General features: G+C 41.5%; 2 protein-coding genes across 15 annotated transcripts in view; both read left to right on the top strand.

Annotated features, from left to right (window-relative positions):
* The first annotated feature begins 1,155 nt into the window (after window positions 1-1,155).
* Window positions 1,156-2,174, top strand: MTLN (mitoregulin). Its single transcript, XM_069580633.1, has 2 exons — window positions 1,156-1,490; window positions 2,080-2,174. The coding sequence occupies exon 1, from the start codon at window positions 1,183-1,185 to the stop codon at window positions 1,351-1,353; it is 171 nt and encodes a 56-aa protein (XP_069436734.1). The 5' UTR covers window positions 1,156-1,182; the 3' UTR covers window positions 1,354-1,490; window positions 2,080-2,174.
* Window positions 2,175-7,245: 5,071 nt separating this feature from the next.
* NPHP1 (nephrocystin 1) overlaps window positions 7,246-23,428 on the top strand; it is a 66,829-nt gene continuing 50,646 nt past the window's right edge. For 6 of the 14 annotated variants that reach the window (XM_069580621.1, XM_069580623.1, XM_069580619.1 and 3 more), the window contains exons 1-5: window positions 7,246-7,680; window positions 10,801-10,874; window positions 14,717-14,777; window positions 15,876-16,000; window positions 22,931-23,159. In XM_069580621.1, coding sequence (XP_069436722.1) covers window positions 7,612-7,680; window positions 10,801-10,874; window positions 14,717-14,777; window positions 15,876-16,000; window positions 22,931-23,159 — 558 coding nt within the window. In that variant the 5' untranslated portion in view covers window positions 7,246-7,611. Of the gene's footprint in view, window positions 7,691-9,712; window positions 10,139-10,800; window positions 10,875-14,716; window positions 14,778-15,875; window positions 16,001-22,930; window positions 23,160-23,428 lie in introns of all 14 variants that reach the window. The other 8 variants (XM_069580629.1, XM_069580626.1, XM_069580632.1 and 5 more) reach the window with 6 other exon arrangements.

Genomic DNA, 23,428 nt, shown 5'->3' with positions numbered 1-23,428 from the left:
TAAGATTCCAAACTCCCAGGGCAAGGAACCCAAGTTTGATACCCGGTCAGGGAACTAGACCCCATACACTGCAATTAAGAGCTCAAATGCCACACCTAAAAGCTCATAAGTGAAAGTGAAAGTCACTCAGTTGTGTCTGACTCTTTGCAACCCCATGGACTATACAGTCCATGTAATTCTCCAGGCCAGAGTACTGGAGTGGGTAGTAGCCTATTCCTTCTCCAGCAGGGTCTCCTGCATTGCAGGCAGATTCTTTACCAGCTAAGCTACCAGAAAAGGCCAAAAGCTACCATGCCACACCTGAAAAGATCTTGTGTTCTGCAACCAAATAAAATAAATCTATAAAAACAATTTAATGAATTTAAATATAAAAACCAATATTCAACTCAGTCATTGGAGAAATTTTTACACGTACTTGGAACGATGTGGGTATATGACTCTAACTTTTCAACTAACTTTAACAAATTCTAGAAAATGATCATATATCTGCACTAAAAATTTACTGTTCAAATTGAGATGTTCGGTTAATTATACCATCTACACCAGATTTCATAGACTTTCGATATAAAAAAAGAATTAAAAAACCTCATAATAACTTCTTCTATGTAAACTAAGTAAAATGCATTATTAACAACAATTTCATCTGTTCGCATTTTTAATGTTACCAGAAAATTCATTTTTTTTTTCCAGAAAATTTAAAGTCACATCCTTGGTTCACATTCTACTGCTTCGAGAAAATATAAAGGGGCTGAACTGCCCATGGGGTTAGAAAGCGGCACCACTGAAGTTAGGTAATAATGCAAGGAAATATCTGATGAACGCCAAACAACATGTGCATTAAGTGCTCTGAGGAGGGAAAGATGGGATGTCGGAGAGCCGAGCAAGTCTTCAACAGGCGGTGGTGGTTTAGTCGCTCTTCTCTGTCTGACTCTTGCGACTCCATGGACAGGCTCCTCTGTCCATGGGATTTCCCAGACAAGAATACTGGAGTGGGTTGCCATTTCCTTCTCCACGGGATCTTGCCGACCTCGGGATCGAACTCGGGTCTCTTGCATTGCAGCGTATTCTCTACACACCCACGAGATTCAAGAGATGCGCCGCAGGATGTGCCCCGCCCGGAACGCGCTGGGTCTTTTGACCCCGCCGCCCCGCCGTAGCCGCGCTTCACGCCCCGGGTTCGCAATGGCGGACGTGTCCGAGAGGACGCTGCAGTTGTCTGTACTGGTGGCTTTCGCCTCCGGAGTGCTCGTGGGCTGGCAGGCAAACAGGCTGCGGCGGCGCTACCTGGACTGGAGGAAGAAGAGGCTGCAAGACAAGCTAGCGGCGACGCAGAAGAAGCTGGATCTGGCCTGAGATCCCCGCTCTGTTGGTCCCCGCGGACTCCCGCGCGACCAGTTCGAGGGCATCTAGCCTGTCCCGTGCGGGGCCTCGGCCATAGCTAGGCCCGTCTCACGCCCTCCGCGCGCAGTGCCAGGCTTGTCTTGGAGTTGGTGAGCAGTATTTATAGCAGCGCTTTAAGGGGGGATTTTGGGGATAGACCAATATCTTGCGGCAAGGGGGTTTCAAGGGCCCCAGAAAGAAGAGAAAGTTCTGTTTTCCGTGGTAACGCACACTTTGGTGCCATAGATCAGTTCCCTGCGCGTGTTTAACGAGACTCCCTTAACCACGTGCAAAGTCATTGCACCTTGACAACATTAAGCTTCTAAATGGAAAACACTCGAAAGAATAGAAAAAAGATGGACCGTGGAGGTGTTCCTACCACTCTTCTCTCCCTAATCAGTTTATATTTAAAAATATCTTTGATAGCACCATAGTACATCTTTGCATTCATGCTTTGTCATCTGCAGTCTAAATTCTTAGCTTTCTGGCAGGCCGGGAAAGTGGAAAGAACAGTGGCTTGTAAGTCAGGAGCTTTGAATCTAGTCTTGGCTTTTTCATTAGAGCTCTGCAGACTTCCAGGGTCTCAGTTTTATTATCTGTAACACCAGATCTTGTTGGTCATGGTTTAAACAGTAAAAATAATTTGAAGTTATCCATTATGTATTTCTAATTTTTATTTTTCTTGTATGTTTCCAACAGCTCATTGAAGGTGGATATGGAGAACTGGACAGAAATAATTTCTCCTTGCACTTTATGAATCAATTTTATTTTTAAAATAAAAAAATGTAAACGTATTTGAACCTTTTATTAAAAGGGAAAAGAGTATCATTGCATTAAGAGAGCTGGAGCCTCAAAACTGATAATTACTGTTTTTGATCACATACCTTGTTTTCTAAGGAATCTGTGCTGGTTCGTTGGTCCAACTGCAAAGCAAAGTTGGTCTAGGAACCATTACCAGTCCCTTTGCTCAGCAGATTTGCTGGAGCTATTCTGGAAACCAAACAACTGTGTAAAAATACCTGACGTAAGGGAATATATGTAAGACCTTTACACTTCTGAGGGTAACAACATACTCCAAGCGCAAAGTATAAGTGTTTATTGACAGAAATTTCTTTTGTAGCGTTATCAAAATATACATGTAAAGGAGAAAACTCACTGAATAGAGCTTAGTGATAAATCCCAAATACAGTTGACCGTTGAACAACATGGGTTTGAATTGCACAGATCCACTTACGTGTGGATTTTTTTCGATAAATCTCCATGTAAGTGAACCATTATCCACTTACTGTCCATGGTTGGTTGAGTCCATGCATGTGGAAACGTGGACAGGAATGGTCGACTATGCCACTTGAGCATCCTTAGATTTTGGTATCCGTCACAGCTCCTGGAACCAGTCCTCCAATGGTACCAAGGGACGTCTGTGTCTAAAAATCAAGAGTGAGTGACCAAGTCCCTATGTGCTAAGTCGCTTCAGTCGTGTCTGACTCTTTGTGACCCTATGGACTGTGGCCCACTAGGGTCTTCTGTCCATGGGATTCTCCAGGCAAGAACACTGGAGTGGGTTGCCATTTCCTCCTCCAGGGGGTCTTCCCGACCTAAGGACAGAACCCAGCTCTCTTACGTCTCCTGCACTGGCAGGCGGGTTCTTTACCATTAGCACCACCTGGGAAGATGGTGGTGCCTCCAGACTGTTAGTATGTGCCCAGTTAAGCATCTGGGTTATGACTGGTTCTCTCTGGGGCTGTTCTTGTGCCAGGTGCCTGGTGCACCTGGTCTTTCCAATGTTGACTCCTTTTCTAGTACTTATGTGTAGCCTCTGGACACACTCGTCTCCCTCTCCTGTCTCACCTCAGTGTTCATATCCCTGCCCCCCAGTGCCTGTGCTGTTCAGCCCCAAGTTTTGCCTCGTCCTTACGTGGTTTTTAAACCGGCCCACAGCACTCCTCATCTGCCCCTTAATTTCTGCCTATTGCATCTTTACCCCGTGCCCAGGTGTTCCCATCCCTGTGGTGGACAGCTACCTCTGACATTGTCTCTCACTGTTTCTCCTCTATGTCTACCCCTTGCCCTACTTAAATGTGTGTGTGTTTTTTCCTTGAAAAAACTACCTTACTTGGAGATGTTACTTTTTCCCTGTTAGCCACTGCTTCTGCTGCTGCTTCAGTCGTGTCCGACTCAGTGCAACCCCATAGACGGCAGCCCACTAGGCTCCTCCATCCTGGGATTCTCCAGGCAAGAACACTGGAGTGGGTTGCCATTTCCTCCTCCAGTGTATGAAGGTGAAAAGAGAAAGTGAAGTCGCTCAGTTGTGTCTGACTCTTAGCAACCCCATGGACTGCAGCCTACCAGGCTCCTCTGCCGATAGGATTTTCCAGGCAAGAGTACTGGAGTGGGGTGCCATTGCCTTCTCCATGTTAGCCACTAGTTCTTCACTATGAGTCTCTCTGAAGCTGTTAAATTCTTTTTCATCTTTTTAAAAGTGAGCTCAGATCATTGGTGTAGGGGGAAGAGTTTGGGAATTGGATTTATAGGAATGACCCCTGGGTGGGGAAATGTTATTACAAACCTCCCTGAGAGATGTAAAATGTAAAATTTTAAGTTTCAGAGGCTCATAGTGAACTAGTTCTCCACTACAAGCCTCTTCCAAAGCTGTTAAATTCTTTTTCAATAGCTCCTATGAGGAAGCCATACAAGGTTGATGTTCGCTGTAACACTGATGGAAGAAAATCATAATGAGTTTTATGAAATAGATTGTTTTCAGGAGAAACAATGGCTGTGGTTTGCTTTGGTTTTGGCCGCCTCACTTCAGAACTGTCTTGTCTTAACATTACTCTTGGTTTTCATAAGGGCATTAAGGGATGACAATGGAGAAGCAATGACTAGCGTTAAAGTGACTATGCTGAGGGTTACAAGTAAAAAAATGTAAATTAAAAAAGAACAGCTGAGTGGCCGCATTCCTTACAGCATGGTGAATACTGAAGTGGTTTTCCTCAACCTTGAATGTGTGCATAAAGCCATGGAGTATTATTACAGTGCACATTCTGATCCTGTAGTTCTGGGCTGAGGCCTGAGAAGAGGCGTTTCCAACAGACCTGCAGGTGGTGATGCCAATCTGAGACTCAGGAAATGCTTGTCATTCTGAGTAGGGTACAGCAGTGTATAAAATCTGTCATCTTTCCACTGGAGGTAAACAAGAGTAATAAACTTTTCATCCTTCCTCATTCCTCATACATGGAGAAGGCAATGGCACCCCACTCCAGTACTCTTGCCTGGAAAATCCCATGGGCAGAGGAGCCAGGTGGGCTGCAGTCCATGGGGTCGCAAAGAGTTGGACATGACTGAGAAACTTCACTTTCACTTTTCATTTTCATGCATTAGAGAAGGCAATGGCAACCCACTCCAGTGTTCTTGCCTGGAGAATCCCAGGGACGGGGGAGCCTGGTGGGCTGCCGTCTCTGGGGTCGCACAGAGTCGGACACAACCGAAGCGACTTGGCAGCAGCAGCAGCATTCCTCATACATGTACATGTATGTAAGGGGTTTATTTGTTTATTTTTACCAACATAGAATTGTACCATCTTCATGACCCTGTAATTTTTTTCATTTAAAATATGGAGCTCCCTATAAAACAGAAAGTTGTCCTAATTTATTTAGAGACATATGTAAAATAAATAAGGATTTCCTAAATGACAGATTGTTTTTAGTGCAGTTTTTTTTTCTTTCTTCTTACCTCTTACAAGATCATTAGAAGTACTGATTTGTCAGTCCATCTGACAATATAACACTACTCAGTTGTTGGATTTTTAGTGGAAAAACTGGCTAAGTGAGTTTGAAGTATCATGAGCTGTAATGAAGTTTATTCAAAATAAAGACAGGAGCTATAAATAGAGCAGAGCAACAGTAGAATAGTTGAGTATACTAGAATATGTCACACAATGAAATGTCAAAGAGCAATGAGAGGGAACAACCTACAGCCTACACGATGACAGATGTATTGCACAAACAGGTTGAGTGAAAGAAGCCTGACAAGATGCCAGTACACTGTGTGAATCCATTATTCAGTTCAAAAGGAAGCAAGACAGATTTTTACAGTTAGAAGTTGGGGTCAGTTCAGTTCAGTCGCTCAGTCATGTCCAACTGCGACCCCATGAATTGCAGCACGCCAGGCCTCCCTGTCCATCACCAATTCCCGGAGTTCACTCAGACTCAAGTCCATAGAGTCAGTGATGCCATCCAGCCATCTCATCCTCTGTTATCCCCTTTTCCTCCTGCCCCCAATCCCTCCCAGCATCAGAGTCTTTTCCAGTGAGTCAACTCTTCACATGAGGTGGCCAAAGTACTGGAGTTTCACCTTTAGCATCATTCCTTCCAAAGAACACCCAGGACTGATCTTTAGGATGGACTGGTTGGATCTCCTTGCAGTCCAAGGGACTCTCAAGAGTCTTCTCCAACACCACAGTTCAAAAGCATCAATTCTTTGGCACTCAGCTTTCTTCATACTCCAACTCTCATATCCATACGTGACCACTGGAAAAACCATAGCCTTGACTAGACGGACCTTTGATGGCAAAGTAATGTCTCTGCTTTTGAATATGCTGTCTAGGTTAATCATAACTTTCCTTCCAGGGAGTAAGCATCTTTTAATTTCATGGCTGCAATCACCATCTGCAGGGATTTTGGAGCCCCTCAAAATAAAGTCTGACACTGTTTCCACCATTTCCCCATCTATTTCCCATGAAGTGATGGGACCAGATGCCATGATCTTCGTTTTCTGAATGTTGAGCTTTAAGCCAACTTTTTCACTCTTCTCTTTCATCAAGAGGCTCTTTAGTTCCTCTTCACTTTCTGCCATAAGGGGGGTGTCATCTGCATATCTGAGGTGATTGATATTTCTCCCGGCAATCTTGATCCCAGCTTGTGGAGTTGGGGTGGTGTTTACTCTGAGTGGAAGAGTGGAGGTGGGCGAGGACTAGAAGAAAGGGAAGACTGCTAGGATGTTGGATACTATCAGGATCCAAATCTGGTCGATGTTACATGGAGCTGTGTTCAAAGTGAAAATTAAGTGAGGGGGTTCTTGTCCCTTTTCTGTTGAAGAAAGAACACAAATAGCATGGCTCTTGGCCTGTGGGATTAACTTGTAAACGGGTATCAATGTGGTTCATCTTTTAAAAAGTGAGCTTCCGTGTAGTGGGGAGAGTTTGGGAATTGGATTTATAGGAATGAGTCCCACTTGAGGAAATGTGATTACAACCTCCATGAGAGATGTAAAATGCAGCGCATAATCATGGTGTATAGACTTCCTGTAGAACAGAATGACCATCCCTAGACCATAGAATTGAGGATGCAAAAACTACAGTTAAGTGATACTCCAGCAATATCCCCAATAGCAAAGAATTAAATACTGCCTTTGTGAAGTCAGAGTATGCAGCAGAACCACGTATCCTGTATAAGCCATGTAAGAAAACGATCTGTACATTTAAGACATTAAGAAGCTTCAAGGACCTTGGTGGTTCAGATGGCAAAGAGTCCACCTGCAATGCAGGAGACCTGGGTTTGATCCTTGGGTGGGGAAGATTTGGAGAAGGGAATGGCAACTCACTCCAGTATTCTTGCCTAGAGAATTCCATGGACAGAGGAGCCATGGGATCGCAAGAGTCCGCCATGGCTGACTGAGCGACTAACACAAGATTAGTTTAGCAAAACTGGTACGTGCAGGCTCAGTCGCTTCAGTCGTGTCCGACTCTTTCCGACCCTATGAACTGTAGCCCGCCAGGCTCCTCTGTCCAGGGGATTCTCTAGTAAAGAATACTGGAGTGGGTTGCCACACCCTCGTCCAGGAGATCTCCCCCACCCTGCTGGCTTCTGCATTGCCGGCGGGTTCTTTACCGCTGAGCCACTGGGAACTCCCAGTAACCCTGCAGGAACGTGGTAATACTATTATGGGACTTGTAGTTTCGGACGCAGCGGCATATTCTCCCCCACCTCCACCCCGATCCTTTGGGACTGGCCAGGAAAAAGTGACTTGCTGGGCAGTGGACCTGAGAAGCGAGCTCCCGCCCTGCGGATTGAAGGAGCCGCTTCCTCAGGAGAGGACCAACCCCACACTTGCAGAATCAGCTTCCCGGCGGGCTGCAGGGCGCTGAGGCGGACGCGTAGTGATGGCGTCACGTCCCGGTGCAGCCGCCATGGTTTCCCTGGCGACCGCTGTGCTCTCCGCGCCTAGGTGACGGAGATGCTGGCGAGGCGGCAGCGCGACCCACTCCAGTCCTTGCAGCGCCGCAGTCAGGAGCTGAAGCAGCAGGTACCGTCTGGTGAGAGACCTGGGCTCTGGCGGCGGGCGAGCTCCGGGGCGCACCCTAACTCTGAGAGTCAACCCCAACCCACCCTTTCCAAGTTGTAACCTCCCCCACCCGCAACGTACCGGGACCAAACCCTGATTCTAACCCCTCACACTCCCAACCCAACCCCGGGGAGGCTAGAACATGGGATCCTCGACTAAGTGCTGTCCTCCTCTCCCTCCACCCCACCTAACAGCAACCTAACAACTCTTCTATCCCATCTCACCTCCAAATCTAAACGAATAATAACATCCCAACCATCTCTGCACTCAACATCACTTTCCTCCATTCTGCATGCTTCTTTTCCTCTATCTCCCATCCAGTGGAGGCTCTTGAGTGTTTTTGCTTCCCATAAAGCCAAGCCAAATATGCATCAAGGAATAATATATAAGAAAAATGTTAAGACCTGCCAAGTGAGCAAAGGACATGCGCTAAAGAAGAAATACTAGTCACATACACATGAGAAAAGTTGACTTCGAAGATAAGCAATTGCAAAGAATATAAGATACCACAAACACTTTAAAAATCTTGATGCTCTTGATGGGGAGGCTGTGATGAAACAGGCACTTTTACTGCCCCAGGGTATAAGGCACAGCATTTCTGGAAAGCACCTTGACAAGATGTAGAAGATATTTATGCTCCTAGACTGTGTAATTGCATTTCCAGGAGGAAGCACAAGCTGGAATTAAGATTGCTGGGAGAAATATCAATAACTTCAGATGACACCACCCTTATGGCAGAAAGTGAAGAAAAACTAAAGAGCTTCTTGATGAAAGTGAAAGAGGAGAGTGAAAAAGTAGGCTTAAAGCTCAACATTCAGAAAACGAAGATCATGGCATCTGGTCCCATCACTTCATGGGAAATAGACGGGGCAACAGTGGAAACAGTGGCTGACTTTATTTTTCTGGGCTCCAAAATCACTGCAGATGGTGACTGCAAGCCATGAAATTAAAAGACAGTTACTCCTTGGAAGGAAAATTATGACCAACCTAGACAGCATATTAAAAAGCAAAGACATTACTTTGCCAACAAAGGTCCATCTAATCAAGGCTATGGTTTTTCCAGTGGTCATGTATGGATGTGAGAGTTGGACTATAAAGAAAGCTGAGGGCTAGAGAATTGATGCTTATGAACTGTGGTGTTGGGGAAGACTCTTAAGAGTCCCTTGGACTGCAAGGAGATCCAACCAGTCCATCCTAAAGGAGATCAGTCCTGGGTGTTCATTGGAAGGACTGATGTTGAAGCTTAAATCCAGTACTTTGGCCCCCTGATTTGAAGAGCTGACTCATTTGAAAAGACCCTGATGCTGGGAAAGATTGAGGGCAGGAGGAGAAGAGGATGACAGAGGATGAGATGGCTGGATGGCATCATCGACTCAATGGACATGGGTTTGGGTGGACTCTGGGAGTTGGTGATGGACAGGGAGGCCTGGCATGCTGTAGTTCATGGGGTTGCAAAGAGTCAGACATGACTGAGTGACTGAACTAAACTGATCTGTTAATATTACCAAGTATTATTTCCACTAAACAAAATTATTTTTATAATCTTTAGCAGACAGAAGATGTACTGAATGCTCATATTTTATCCAGTTTTGGACTTTCATTTAAAAAGTACAAAAGATTGGGTAGATAAATATTTCTTAAGGAACTCTATTGGAATTATAGTGGTACAACAAAATAGAATACTCTTCTGGTAGGAATAAAAATAAAAGTTAATGAGACACTAACTTAAGCTGAGCTTTGGCCAGATGCTTTATATTGCATTGAATTTTAAATTTAGTTGGACATTGACAGAACCAGGAAAAGTCGTAGAAGTAAGCCACAACAATTGTTACTGATATAAAAGATGAAACAAAACAGTCACCAGGGTTGTTCAAGCTGGAACCCAGTTGGCTCTTGAGCCTTTTGGTACCCTGTGTTGTCTGGGAAGGGCTGTGTGATATTGTGGGGTCCTTCTTCCCTGACCCCATATTAATGTACTTCTGCTCATGCTCAGGCGTGTCCGACTTTTCAGGATCCCAACGACTGTAGCCCTCCAGGCTCCTCTGTCCATGGAATTCTCCAGGCAAGAATACTAGAGTGTTTTGCCATTTCCTTCTCCAGAGGATCTTCCCAACCCAGGGATCGAACCCACGTCTCCTACATTGGCAGGCAGATTCTTCACTGTCTGAGCCACCAGGGAGGCCTCCACAGAGGACACGTGAAGCAAAACGTGGCACAGACTTCCACCCTGCTGTCCATGGGACAAGTTATGAAGGACCCATCTGGGTTATGCCCGTGATGACTGACTGTCACCACGTGTGTAACGTTGTGAATAACAGACGCACAATGGCAAGAGTAGAGAATTTTTATTTCTTTTTTTCAATCACTTTATCTTTTCCACATCTACAGAACCCGAAAGATATATGTGCCTCTTTTGTGGGTATGTTGGCAATGTTACAGGTAGTATTTGGAAATTGCTAAGTCACAGTATAAGATATAAGAATGAGGATAAGAAAGAAAAAAACTTGTGGTTTATTCATACAGGGAGTATTACTCAGCAGTAAGAAAGAATAAACCAACGATACAGACAGCAGTGTATATGGAAGTATCCTTCCGATATGGAAGTATCTCAGAAATGATTACACAAAAGAGTACATTCTAGGAACTTTCTGGAGTAATAGTAATTTTCTATAGGTTGATAGGGATTTGGATTACATGGCACTTGCCAGAACTAAGCAACTACAGTCTTATGATGAAATGTATATTTCATTGTAAATAAAATTCACACCAAATACTGCACTCTACTTAGTGATACCCATGATGTATTGTTTAAGGGAAAATATACTGGTGATTGTAATTTTCTTTGTAATACGTAAAAAATTAGATGGGTTGATGAATAGATGGATCAAAAAAGTAGAGTAAAATACTAATGGTCGAATCCAGGTGGTGGGTGTATGGATGTTCACTGTATGATTCTTTCCGCTTTATTGTGTGTTTCAAAGTGTTCATTATAAAATATTTGGGGAAAAATTAAAAGTTTATGTCCTAAGGTTATATGGTATTTAACAATGTGATACTTCAGACAGTCTCCATTTATTGTAGGTCGATGGGTTGCTTTTTGAGAGTCAGCTGAAAGGAGCTCTAGAAGCAAGTAAAAGGAGAGATATGTACCAAAGGTAAAGTATGCTGAGTTATGTAAGCTTTGTAGAGGCTGTACTTAGATTTCAATGAGCAGTATTTACAGCATAGAAATTGAGGCACTGTATTTTTTTAAATTAATACAATTTCTGAAAAGAAAGAGTAATAATAGGAAATAATACAGAGGTAAAAATGAATGAAATTTTCCAAAAGTATTTTGAAATATTTCTTACAGTTATCTACGTCTACCAAGCCTAAATATTGGAATAAGGTTAAATAGAGGATGACAATTGTTAAAAAGAAGTAGCTTACATTGATTTTGTACTTTTGTATATACCAGACAGTGTGGTCCGCACTCTAAGAATTTTTTCTTAATTAACTTTCATAATAACATCTGAAAGTTCCTGAAAGTTAGTGAGCTACTTGTTAATATAGATGAAAAAATTAAGGTTTGCAGTGATTAATTGATATGTCTAATATTACTCAGCTATAAAACATCAAAGTGGGAAGGCAATAAAAATGTTTGAAAACCAACAAGAAATGCAGAATTTATTTATTTTAGTACAGTTGATTTATTAGTATGATGTGTTAGTTTCTGGCGTAAAGCAGAGTGATTCAGTTATAAATATATATATATATTCTTTTTCAGATTCTTTTCCATTATAGTTTATCACAAGATATTGGATAGAGTTCCCTGTGCTGCACAGTAGGGCCTTGTTGTTTATCCATCCTCTGTATAACAGTTTTCGTCTGCTAATCCCAAACTCCAGTCCACCCTCTCCTCCCCTCCCCGCCCTTGGCAGCCGCCAGTCTCTTGTCTTCGCTTGTGATTGTGTCTCTGTTTCCTAGAGAGGTTTATATGTGTCATATATTAGATTTTACACGTAAGTGATCTCATATCACGCCGATTGTCTTTCCCTTTCTGGCCTACTTCCGTTAGTATGATAATCCCAGGGCCATACATGTGGCTGCAAATGGCCTTCTTTTCTTCTTTTTAGTGGCCGAGCAGTATTTCGTTATATTAACGTGCGCATGCCACACCTGCTTTATCCATTCGCCTTTTAGCGGATGTTCAGGTTGTTTCCATGTCTTGGCTATTGCAGATAGTGCCGCTGTGAGCATAAGGTGTATCTTTCCAAGTTCGAGCTCTCTTCAGAAGCATACCCAGGAGTAGGATTGCTGGGTCAATAGGCCAGCTCTAATGTTAGCTTTTTTGAGGAACCTCCGTACTGTTTTCCTCTGTGGCTTAACCAGTTTATATTCCGACCAGCAGTGTAGGAGGCTGCCCCTTTTCTCCACACCCTCTCCAGCATTTGTTTTCTTACAGACTTTTTAATGATGCCCATTCTGACTGGTGTGAGGTAATACCTCATTGTAGTTTTGATTTGCATTCCTCTAGTAATTAGCCATGTTGAGCATCTTTTCATGTGCCTGCTGGCGATCTGTATGCCGTTTTTGGAGGAATGTCTGCTTATGTCTTCTGCCCATTTTCTGACTGAGTGCTTGTTGGTTTGTTGCAGTTGTTGTTGTTATTGAGTTGTATGAGCTGTGTGTGTATTTTGGAAATTAAGCCCTTTTGGTCACATTGTTTGCAAATATTTTCTCCCAGTTCATATGTTATCTGTTCAGTTTGCTTATGGTTTCCTTTGCTGTGCAAAAGCTTATAAGTTTGATTAGGTTCCATTTGTTTATTTTTGCTTTTATTTTCTACTTCCTTGGTGTTACTAGACTGACCTAAGAAAACATTGGTATGGTTTATGTCAGAGAATGTTTTGCTTATACTCTTTCCTAGGAGTTTTATGGTGTCGTGTCGTATTTAAGTCTTTAAGCCATTTCGAGTTTGTTTTTGTGTTTGGTGTGAGGGTGTGTTCCAGCTTCACTGATTTACATGTGCTGTCCAGCTTTCCCAACACCACTTGCCGAAGAGACTGTCTTTTCTTCATTGTATATTCTTGCCTCCTTTGTCAAAGATTAATCGACTTTAGGTGTGTGGGTTTGTTTCTAGGTTCTCTATTCTGCTGCATTGATCTATGTCTGTTTTTGTGCCAGGACCATGCTGTTTTGATTATTGTAGTTTTGTACTGTTGTCTGAAATCTGGGAGGGCTGTGCCTCTAGCTTTGTTCTTTTTCCTCAGGGTTGCTTTGGCAATTCTGGTTCTGTATAAATTTCAAGATTATTGGTTCTAGTTCTGTGAAAAATACCATGGGTAATTTGATAGGGATTATATGAAATCTGTAGATTGTTTTGGATAATATGGCCATTTTGATAATAATAATCCTTCCAATCCAAGAACCTGGAATTTCCAGGTGGCTCAGTGGTAAAGAATCCACCTGCCAATGCAGGAGTCACAGGAGACGCAGATTCCATCCTTGGGTCAGGAAGATCCCCTGGAGGAAGAAATGGCGACCCACTCCAGTGTTTCTGCTGAAAAAATCTCCTGGGTCCTGGCAGGCTACAGGCCATGGGGTTGCAAAGAGTGGGGCATAACTGAGCAGCCAAGCGTGCACACTGTCCAAGAACATGGACCATCTTCCCGTTTCTTTGAATTATCTTTAGTTTCCTTTATCGTTGTTTTATAGCTCTCACATATGTTTCACCTCCGTGGCCATTTATTCCTGAGTATTTTATTTTTTTTATTTTATTGAAGCATGGTTGATTTATACTGTTGTGTTAATCTTTTCTCTACAGCAAAATGACTCAGTGTCCCACACACACACACACACACGCACACACACACACACGCACACACACACACACACACGCATTCTTTTCATATTCTTTTCTGTTACGGTTTGTCACAGGATATCGACTATAGTTCTCTGTGCTATACAGTAGAACCTTACTGTTTATCCATCCTCTATATGATAGTTTGCCTCTGCTAATCCCAAACCCCCAGACCTTCCCTCCCCTCATCCCTTGTCAACCACAAGTCTGTTTCCTGTGTCCGTAAGTCTGTTTCTGTGTCATAGATATGTTGATTTGTATTATACTTTAGATTCCACAAAGAGTATTTTATTTTATTTTCTGATGCAATTTTAAAAGGAATTATTATTTTTACTTTCTCTTTCTGATATTTCATTTTTAGGATAAAGAAATGCGACCAATTTCTGCCTGTGAATCTTGTATCCTGCTACCTTGCTGAATTTATCAGTTATAGTAGTTTTGGTGTGGAATCTTTAGGGTTTTCTATATATAGTATCATGTAATTTGCATACTCTTCTCTTCCAAGTTGGATACCTTTTATTTCTTTGTATTACTTGATTGCTATGACTAGGACTTCCAGTACTATGTTGGAGTGGTGAGAGTGAGCATCCTTGTCTTGTTCCAGAGTTTAGCAGGATGGCTCTCAGCTTTTCAGCGCTGAGTATTGTATTGGCTATGGGTTTGTCATAAGTAGCTTGTATTATGTTGAGATATGTTCCCTCTACACCCGCTTTGGTAAGCGCTTTTATAGTGAATGGATGTTGAATTTTATCAAATGCTCTTTCTGCATTTGTTGAGATGATCACGTGGTTTTGTCTCTTCTTTCTTTGATGAGGCATATCATATTGTCTTCTGGGCTGAATCCTGGGTTTATGGAATTTCAGAGCTATGGAAGCAGTTAAAAGCCCAGTGCTTTCCTTATTTTAGAGCTAGGAGACTGAAGCCCAGAGTCACTTGTCTTCTGAGTTTTGATTATCATACCCCATACCCTAGATCTTGCTGTGAGGATCACTCAAGCTAATGAGTGGAAAGACACTTACATATGAGTTTTTAAACATCATTCATACAATAGAAATTGCCTTGCCTGCTTAAAGACTGAACAAATGATTTTATAAAATAGCTTTTTGGTTATGACACTTAAAAAATCAATATTTTTCTTTCTTTTTGAAAATTTAGATGTATCCAATTAAAACAGGCAATAGATGAAAATAAAAATGCTCTTCAAAAATTAAAAAAAGTAAGTATTATAGTTGGTCACATTACTATTTTATTTTTAATCTGTTTTTACCCAAATATTTTATTAAGTGGGAGTTCCTACCCCTAGAGTGGGTAGGTTCCTGGGTTCATATAAGTGTTAAAATGTGAACCAGGGCCTCAAATACTGAAAAAAGTTCAGCTGTGATGAACTCACCCAGCACTGAGGACTCGGAAGAACTTGGAGGAAGCTATTTTTATTATTGCGTTGTGTAAGTTTTATGTTTTACAGTTTAGAATTATTTTCATTTTAATCACACTGTGGGGAAGTAGATTATGTGGCCCAGAGGGTACAAGGTAGAGAAGCTTCCTGAATCACACAGCAGTTCTGAGATTGGTGACTCTGCAGAAATGGGGGGAACTAACCCCAGGGACAGAGGAACTGGGTGGGCTGCCATCTATGGAGTTGCACAGAGTTGGACACGACTGAAGCGACTTAGCAGCAGCAGCAGCAGAATTTTCTCTTGCCAATTCCATCAGGATCTCCTCTTTTAATATGAGCCTGAACTTGAGCAAAGTGTTCAGGGCCAGAGACTCAGACAGCACTTAGGGTGGAAGGCGCGCAGGAGTCGTCGCCCTGCCTGTGAGTGAGTCTCCTTTACTGCATTGGAGACAGGTGGTTTCTAAGCATCTCTTCCGAATTTCTCCAGGGATGAAAAACTGTAATTCAGGAGACTGACTAACCCTAAATTAGAAACCCTGACCACTGGGGCTTGCAAAGGTGTAGCGGTTTTCCCAGTGTCTCACTGCCAGCAGGCGACAGAACCTGGACTTGGCACCTGTCTTTTTAACTCCAAAGCCAGTCCTCTGTCTGGAACCTGTCCCTTACTGGCTCTAGAGGGTCTGCAATACCTAGCAACAAAACAAAACAAATTAGAGGTATAACTTTATTATGCCATCTGATTCATGTTCTAGCATAATCTACATTTCTTTTAAGCTTATTTATCTAAGATAGGCATAGTCTCATATTGATATTTGCTTTGTCTTATATCACTTATTGGAGTTTTTTTCTATTACAATAAATGCAATAAAAATGGAATTTTTTTTTTTTTTAGTGAAGTAGACTTTTATTCTCTCATAGGCTGATGAACCTGCACCTGTGGGAAATTACTATCAGAAGAAAGAAGAGGAGCACAATCTTTTGGATAAGCTTACCCACCAACTGCAGGAGCTTGCTGTGTCCATAAGCAGAGAAAATGTCACTGAGTATGCGCCCTTCCTTTCTTTCTTCCTTTCAAATATGATATCACCAATAGTTTAAATGCTTTATTCAGAATAAAGTTGCATATAGGTAAAACTGTAACAGTATAATCTGTCAACAGTTACTTATTGTACACAGAAGAAAGTGTGAACTCCCAGGAGAGATGTAAAGTAGAAGCCGTAATCTCTCAGGTAATTCATAAGCTAGTTTTGGGAGCAAAATAGAGATGTGAAAAGCTCGGGAAACAGACGTTAGAAAGTAAGGGTCATGCCTTTAATGTCAGGGTTGATGTGTAAAAACAAAATTATCTGAATTATCTATTTGCTTATTTCCTCCTTTTATAAATATTCTTTTACAAATGGAAGCAGAAATACGCATTCTTTTCCTGATGGAGTGGATGTTAGTAATAGGCTTTGTAAAGTGGAAAGAAAACTTGATAGTGTAAACGAACCCATCCCATTCATAGAGAGATAAAAAGGGAAAAGTCAACTATTTAGACTCTTCAAATGCTGTTCCCATACTTTTACACTGTATTCTGGGGAAAAAAACACCAAAGAATATATTATTAGAAGGTTTCTAGAATTTCCATTGATTTCCAGTGCTGAGAAAGACAAAGTGGCTGGTATTGGACTTAACCTTCCTACCAAAGAAACACTGTAGAATCTGGACAAAATATACAAAAGGGCTTTCTGAACTCATTGAGCATCAGCTGAGCAGGGCTGATATCCTTAATACAGAGAGACACAAGAGGTGACTCCTGTATTCACCCAGACCCTCTCCTTGGCAATAGTTTATGGGCTCTGTGTGATGCAGGAAGGTAGATCCCAGACAGGGAGCAGCAGTCTCTCTGGGCTCCAAAGATCAAATTCTGGAGTTGCTGGGACCTAGTGGTTCAGTGGTTAAGACTTTACCTTCCAGTGCAGGGAGCTGAGATCCCACATGCCTTGGGGCCAAAACCCCAAAACAGAAAACATAAACAGTATTGTAACAGTTTCAGTAAAGACTTTAAAAATGATCCACATAAAAAAGAAAAGGTCTTAAAAGTTCTGGAGTTGCTGAGGCTCCTGGGACATGTGGGGAGAGGGAAAAGACTTTCAGAGAGACCACTCCAGAAATCTGAGGGGACTCCTGGGCTATACAGAGCTAGAATCCAGAAGGCCTGGCAGGAAGCACCTGCTGGGAAACAGAGCTTAAAAGACTCTGGAGGTCACAGAACCCTGGAAAATGCTGGGGTTTACACCCAGCTAGAGCAGAGAGACCTCGGTGAATGCTTCATGCATCTGGCTAGAGAGCACGTAAGACCCACGTCTAGGAGTAAGGAGTACAGAGTACACCCTGGTATTCAAAACTGTGATCTTGAAATACAGACAAAACTGAAGGAACTCTTTCCCAACAAAACCTAAACCAGACCTGAACAGGAAAAAGATAACAGGACAAAATTCACTACTCATTAAAAGATGACAACATAATCCAGAGTCTCTCAATATATAATCCACAATGTGCGGTGATTATTAAAAATAATGACTAGAAATGCAAAAAAAGTAGGGGAAAATAAATAATAGATAATTAAGCAGTGACAGTCAATAAAAACAGACCCAGATCTGAACTAGATAGTAGAGTAATCTGACTGGGATTTTTAAACAATATGATTAATATGTTAAAGAAAATAGAAGAAAAAATGGATGAAATGGGAAAAAAGGAATATTTTGAGAGAATTCAAATGTAGAAAATAATCAAATGAACATTCTACAATGGTAAAATATAATACCTGATAGAATAATGGCTGGGAGCTTTCTAAGTCTGATTCAATACATAGCTTCAAAAAGGTAGAAAATGTCTTATAATGAAGAAAAAAATAGTCAGTGGAAACCTAGGTGACCCAGATGTGAAAATTAGTGCACCAGAACTATCAAAGAACTATTTTCAGTGTGTTAAGGAATTTGTTGGAGAGATAGGCAGATTGGTTGATTAGAGAGGATCTTAAGGAGAGAAATGAAAACTAATACAGACCAAAAATGGAAACTCTGAACCTAAAAAACACAGTATATAAAAAAAAATTTTTTAATTGGTGGTTTGACAGATAATTAGATACAATAGAGGAAAAGATTAGCGAACCCAAATACTGAGCAATGAAAAACTTTCAAACTCGTGCACAAAAAGAAAAAAAGAATGAAAAGAACAGAACATAAGAATGGTTTAGGACATGGTCAAAAGTTACAGCCCACATGTAACTGAAGTCCCAGAACGGGCAGAGAGAGAGGATGGAGCTCAGGAAATATGTAAATAAAATTTTAATTGAGATTTTTTTAAAAAATTATCGATTCAGTGATCCAAGAACCTCAGACAAGCCCAAACAATAAATATATAGAAACTACACATAGGTGTGTCAGTTAAACTGCTGAAAATGAAACATGGAAAATCATAAAAGCAGCCAGGGAAATAAACATGTACAGGCAAACAATTCAAATTAGAGTTGACATCTTGTTAGAAAATAATACAGGTCAGAGGATAATGCAGTGACATCATAAAAGAATTGAAAGGAAAAAAAAAATCTGCCAACCCAGAATTCTGTACAGAGCAAAAGTATCTTTTAGAAATTAAAGTGGAATGGAGACATTTTCAGACAAGCAGAAGTTGAAGGAATCTGTCAGGCAAGAACCGAGGCATTTGCTATAGGGAGTCCTTCAGGCTAGGAGGAAGTAATCCCAGGTGCAAACGTGGATCTGCAAAAAGGAGTGAAGAGCCCTGGTATGTGGGTAAACAGAAAAGACTATTTTTCTTCTCTAAATGTCTTTTAAAAAAACACTTGATTGTGTAAAGCAAATGTAAATTTGAGAATTTATGATATGCAGTCAGTTTTCATTATTTGCAGTAGTTATACCCCACAAAATCGTTGCAGACCCTGAGTAGTGAGCACTGGCCTGTAGCTTCTAGGAGAAGCTAGGTTCCTGTGAAACAGTGAACAAAATGTTTTTTGTCAACTGAATAATATACGTCCTTGTTTTTTGTGTGTTTCTGTGTAAAGATACCTTATTCAATGTATATTATTGATTCATTAATATTGAACTCAGCCGACAGCCCTGTAATTTATGCCTGAAGAAATCTAATAACACACTAATTTTCTCCATTAGGTACATCACAGCTTTCTTCTGCTTGGGACCACTACATACCATTTCAGCACGGTGTTTGGGGGCCATTTAAGATAGCATAAGTGGGTTGCAAGTAAAAGATTGGAAAAAGATAGTCCATGCTTACCCTAACCAAAACAAGGTGATGCAGTTGCAGTAATATCAGGTGAAATAGACTCTAAGGTCAAAACTAATTTAATAGAGTAAGACATTTTATAGTAATAAAGGGACTGATTCAGTAGGAAGAAATTATCCTTAATGTGTAGGCATCTAATAGCTGCTTTACAACATATGAAGCAAAAATTGCAGCACTACTGGGCAGCTGACAATATAATGCACAAACCTTAACCCCCTAATTAAAAATGTATATGTAGAACACTATCCCACTAGGTAATGCACATCTCTTCCAAGTGCGTATATAACAGTAACCAAAATGAATCTCAAGGGACCATGAAGCAATTGTCAACAAATGTCGGAGGACTGAAACCATGCAGCAGTTTTGGTGACTTGGAATTACATTAAAGCTCAGTGACGATCCAACACTAATGCCACGGTGAATGTCAACTGCATCTCAGTTAAGGAAGGAAAACTCAAATGACAGAGAAATCAATAAGAATCTCCAAATGTTTGCAAATTAAATCACATATTTCTGGGACTTCCCTGGTAGCTCAGTGGTTAAGAATCTGCCGTGTAACACAGGGGATGTGGGATTAATTCCTGGTCGGAGAACTAAGATTTCATATGCTCCAGAGCCCACGTGCCTCAGCAAAAGGTCCCATATAGCATGACAAAGTATTCCATGTGCCTAAACTAAGACCCAATGCAGCCAAATAAATAAATAATTAAAAAAGAATCACATACTTCTATATAACCTAAAGAGCAAAGAAAATATTACAATGGAAAACTAAATATTTTGAATAATAAAAATACAGTTGTGGGCTGCAGCTAAAGCAGTGCTTGGAGGGAAATTTATGGCTTTAAGTGCAACATTTAGAAAATAAGAAAAGTTGAAAATCATCTACTAAAGTTTCCAACTGAAGAAGCCAGAAAACAAACAGCAAATTAAACCCAGGGAAAATAGAAATAAGGAAAAAATAAAAATAAGAGAGAAAACTGAATAATATACTGACATATAGTGGATAAAATCAGTAAGCCAAAAGTTAGTTCTTTAGAAAAAGTAATTAAATGAGTAAATTCCTAGCAAGACTGATCAAGAAAAGAGAAAGGGAAAACACTAGCAAAAAACAAGGATGAAAATTAGCCACTCAGAGCCTATAGAAATTTAAAAGATACTGTGAAGATGCTATGAAAAACTTTATGCCAATAAATTTGAAAATACAGATGAAATAAGTCCCTTGAAAAATAAAATGTACTCAAATTGACACAAGATAAATAGAAAATCTTAATAATCCTACCAAAATATCTACTAAAAAAGTTGAATGCATAATTAAAACCCTTTCCACAGAATAAATCCTCAGGTTGTTTCACTGACACAAATTTCTGCAGCAATTCAGTAAGACATAGTACCAGTATTATGAAATCTTTCCAGAGAACAAAAAAAGAAACATTTCCAAATCATTTTATGAGCATTATGAAAAGTGAAAGTGTTAGTCGCTCAGCTGTGTCCAACTCTTTGTGACCCGTTGGACAGCAGCCCGTCAGGCTTCCCTGTCCACGGGATTTCCCAAGCAAGAATGCTGGCTGCTACTGCTAAGTCACTTCAGTCGTGTCCGACTCTGTGCGACCCCATAGACGACAGCCTATCAGGCTCCTCTGTCCCTGGGATTCTCCAGGCAAGAACACTGGAGTGGGTTGCCATTTCCTTCTCCAAAGAATACTGGAGTGGGTAGCTATTCCCTTCTCCAGGAGATCTTCCTGACCCAGAGATCGAATCTGGGTCTCCCACATCACAGGCAGATTCTTTACCATCTGAGCCACCAGGGAAGCTCAATATCAAGACATGATAAAAATATTATAAATAGAAAGCCATAATGAACAAATGCACAAACTCAATATAAAGTGTTAGCAAATAAAATCCAGCGCACATAAAAAGGACAGTACATCACGACTAAGTGGGATTTATTCTAGAATGCAAGATTAATTTAGCATTTATTTTTACTTACTTGCTGTGCCGGGTCTTGGTTGCAGCACTCGGGGAGCTTTGGTCTTCCTTGTGGTGTGCTCTCAGTTGCAGCGTGTGAAATCTATTACTAGTTCCCCCACCTGGGATCAAACCTCGGCACCGTGCGTTGGGAACACCCCAGTGGACCACCAGGGAAGTCCCTGCAAGATTAGATCAACACTGAAAAAATCAGTAATTGAAATTTACTGTATTAGCATAATAAGAGTCAGTTGGCTAGTTTTATGGTTAGCAATGACTATTTGCTTCAAAGTTTTGTTAGTCGCTCTGTCCTGTCCATTGTGTCCGTCTTGTCCAGACTCTTTGAGACCCCACAAACTGTGGCCCACCAGGCTTCTCTGTCCATGGGATTCTCCAGGCAAGAATCCTGGAGTGGTTGCCACGCCCTCCTCCAGGGGATCTTCCCGACCCAGGGACTGAACCCAGGTCTCTTATGTCTCCTGCACTGGCCAGCAGGCTCTTTACCACTAGCACCACCTGGGAAGCCCGGTCCTTTCCTGCTTTGCCCAAAATTCTGTCTTTCCATTTGGCACCGATATTCAGAGAAGCTGAGCTTCAGGCTTCCTTAGTTTATATATTTCATGCCTCACTTTTAATAACCATCTTTGTGTTTAGCCTTTCTTCCAGTCTCCGTGGAGCGTGATTATCTTTCTCAGAGCAGGTCAGATCACACCCTTCCCTGCCTTCATTTTTAGGGAACACCTTCAAGATAAAGCTCACATGGGCTGCATTTTGCTCATCTCTTGTCCACCTCATCTCTTGCTCATTTCTCCCAGGCCTCTTCCCACCATTCATGAGCTACTTGAGGTTCCCTCTTTTCCAGCCTTCTTCCTCCACTCCTTTCCCTACCTTCTTACCCACCCCCCGCCCCTTTACCTGATTAACTTCAGCTCATCCATCAAGTCCTAATTCTAAGCCTTTCCTGATCCCCACCCGTGCAGTCCTGGTTAGGTGCCCATCTTGTGTGTTTCCTTAGCACGCCCTGTTTACCTCTGCCGCAGTATCTGTTGAACTATATTGAAAGTATCTGTCTGCTAGGTTGCCTCACTGTTCTCCTGGAGGACAGAGAATTGTCTGATTTACCTTTGTTTCCACTGTGTCTGACGTGGAAACTGACAGGTAACATCATGATCATCGTCACTGCCAACTTTTATCGGGAGCTTGCTGTGGTCAGACACTGTTGTAAACACTTTGCAAGTTTGTAACTCCTCCAATCTTCGTGAGGACCTTATGAAGCAGGTTCTGTTATTATCTCTACTTTACCAATGAGAAATGGAGAGTCTAAAAGAAATGTACCCAAGACCAATCAACGAAGAGGAGATAGAACCCGAACTTCATCTCAGAATCCATGCTCTAACCACCGTGCCGTGATGCTCAAGCAGCATTTGCTGAACGGATGAATCCAGGACTTAAATTCAAGTCTCCTGGCCTCAAGACCGGCACTTGCTCCACCATGTCAACACATTCCTCAGATATTTTAACTCCTTCATTACTCTCAGGTCGCATGTTCTTTGCTAGATGGTAAAGACTGTTAGTTGTACGTTCCCTTTTTTTTTTTTTTAAATTTGCCTGTTATAAATAGGGGCCAGTTCTTTGGTATGTAGAAGTTATACGTGATCTGTTCTTCTGCATCATTTCTAGTGATCCTCATCAATTATTTTTTGCAGAACTGGGGCACTCACTGAAAGAGAGGAAGAGGAGAATTCTGCTGAAGAAGATGAGGAAGAAGACGAAGACGACGAAGAAGAAAGTGAAGAAAGTAGGGGCGAGGATGAAGAAGCAGAAGAGGAAGAGGAAGAGAAACAGGAAGGTGAATCTCACCCAGAGGCCACGAGCGGAGAATACATCGCTCTTGGAGATTTTATGGCTCAGCAAGTGGGAGACCTCACATTTAAAGTAAGTGGGAACAAACCGGAAGCGAACCTAAGGATAAATTTGCATACCTAACAGAGTAAGAAGACTCTACCTGTACATCTGGATTAGAGAGTCCTGATACTAACTTTTTAAAGACTCAGTCTGTTTAAATAAAATAAGTGACAGTTACGATTTACAAGCAGTAGTCATAAAATTCTGTTATCAGAGCTACCTGGTAGTAAAATGGTAAGAAAAAAAGAAGAGTAGATGCTCCTCTGGTTTTGAAAATACAATAGTTTTAATGTTGATAA

This window comes from Ovis canadensis, chromosome 3 (assembly GCF_042477335.2).
Source record: "Ovis canadensis isolate MfBH-ARS-UI-01 breed Bighorn chromosome 3, ARS-UI_OviCan_v2, whole genome shotgun sequence".
Classification (NCBI taxonomy): Eukaryota; Metazoa; Chordata; class Mammalia; order Artiodactyla; family Bovidae; genus Ovis; species Ovis canadensis.
Note: the sequence above shows the minus strand (reverse complement) of the source record. Positions and strands in the feature narration are given on the sequence as shown.

Bases quoted from the DNA above. Each gene is read 5' to 3' on its own strand.
- MTLN (XM_069580633.1), top strand. From the start codon at position 1,183: ATGGCGGACGTGTCCGAGAGGACGCTGCAGTTGTCTGTACTGGTGGCT.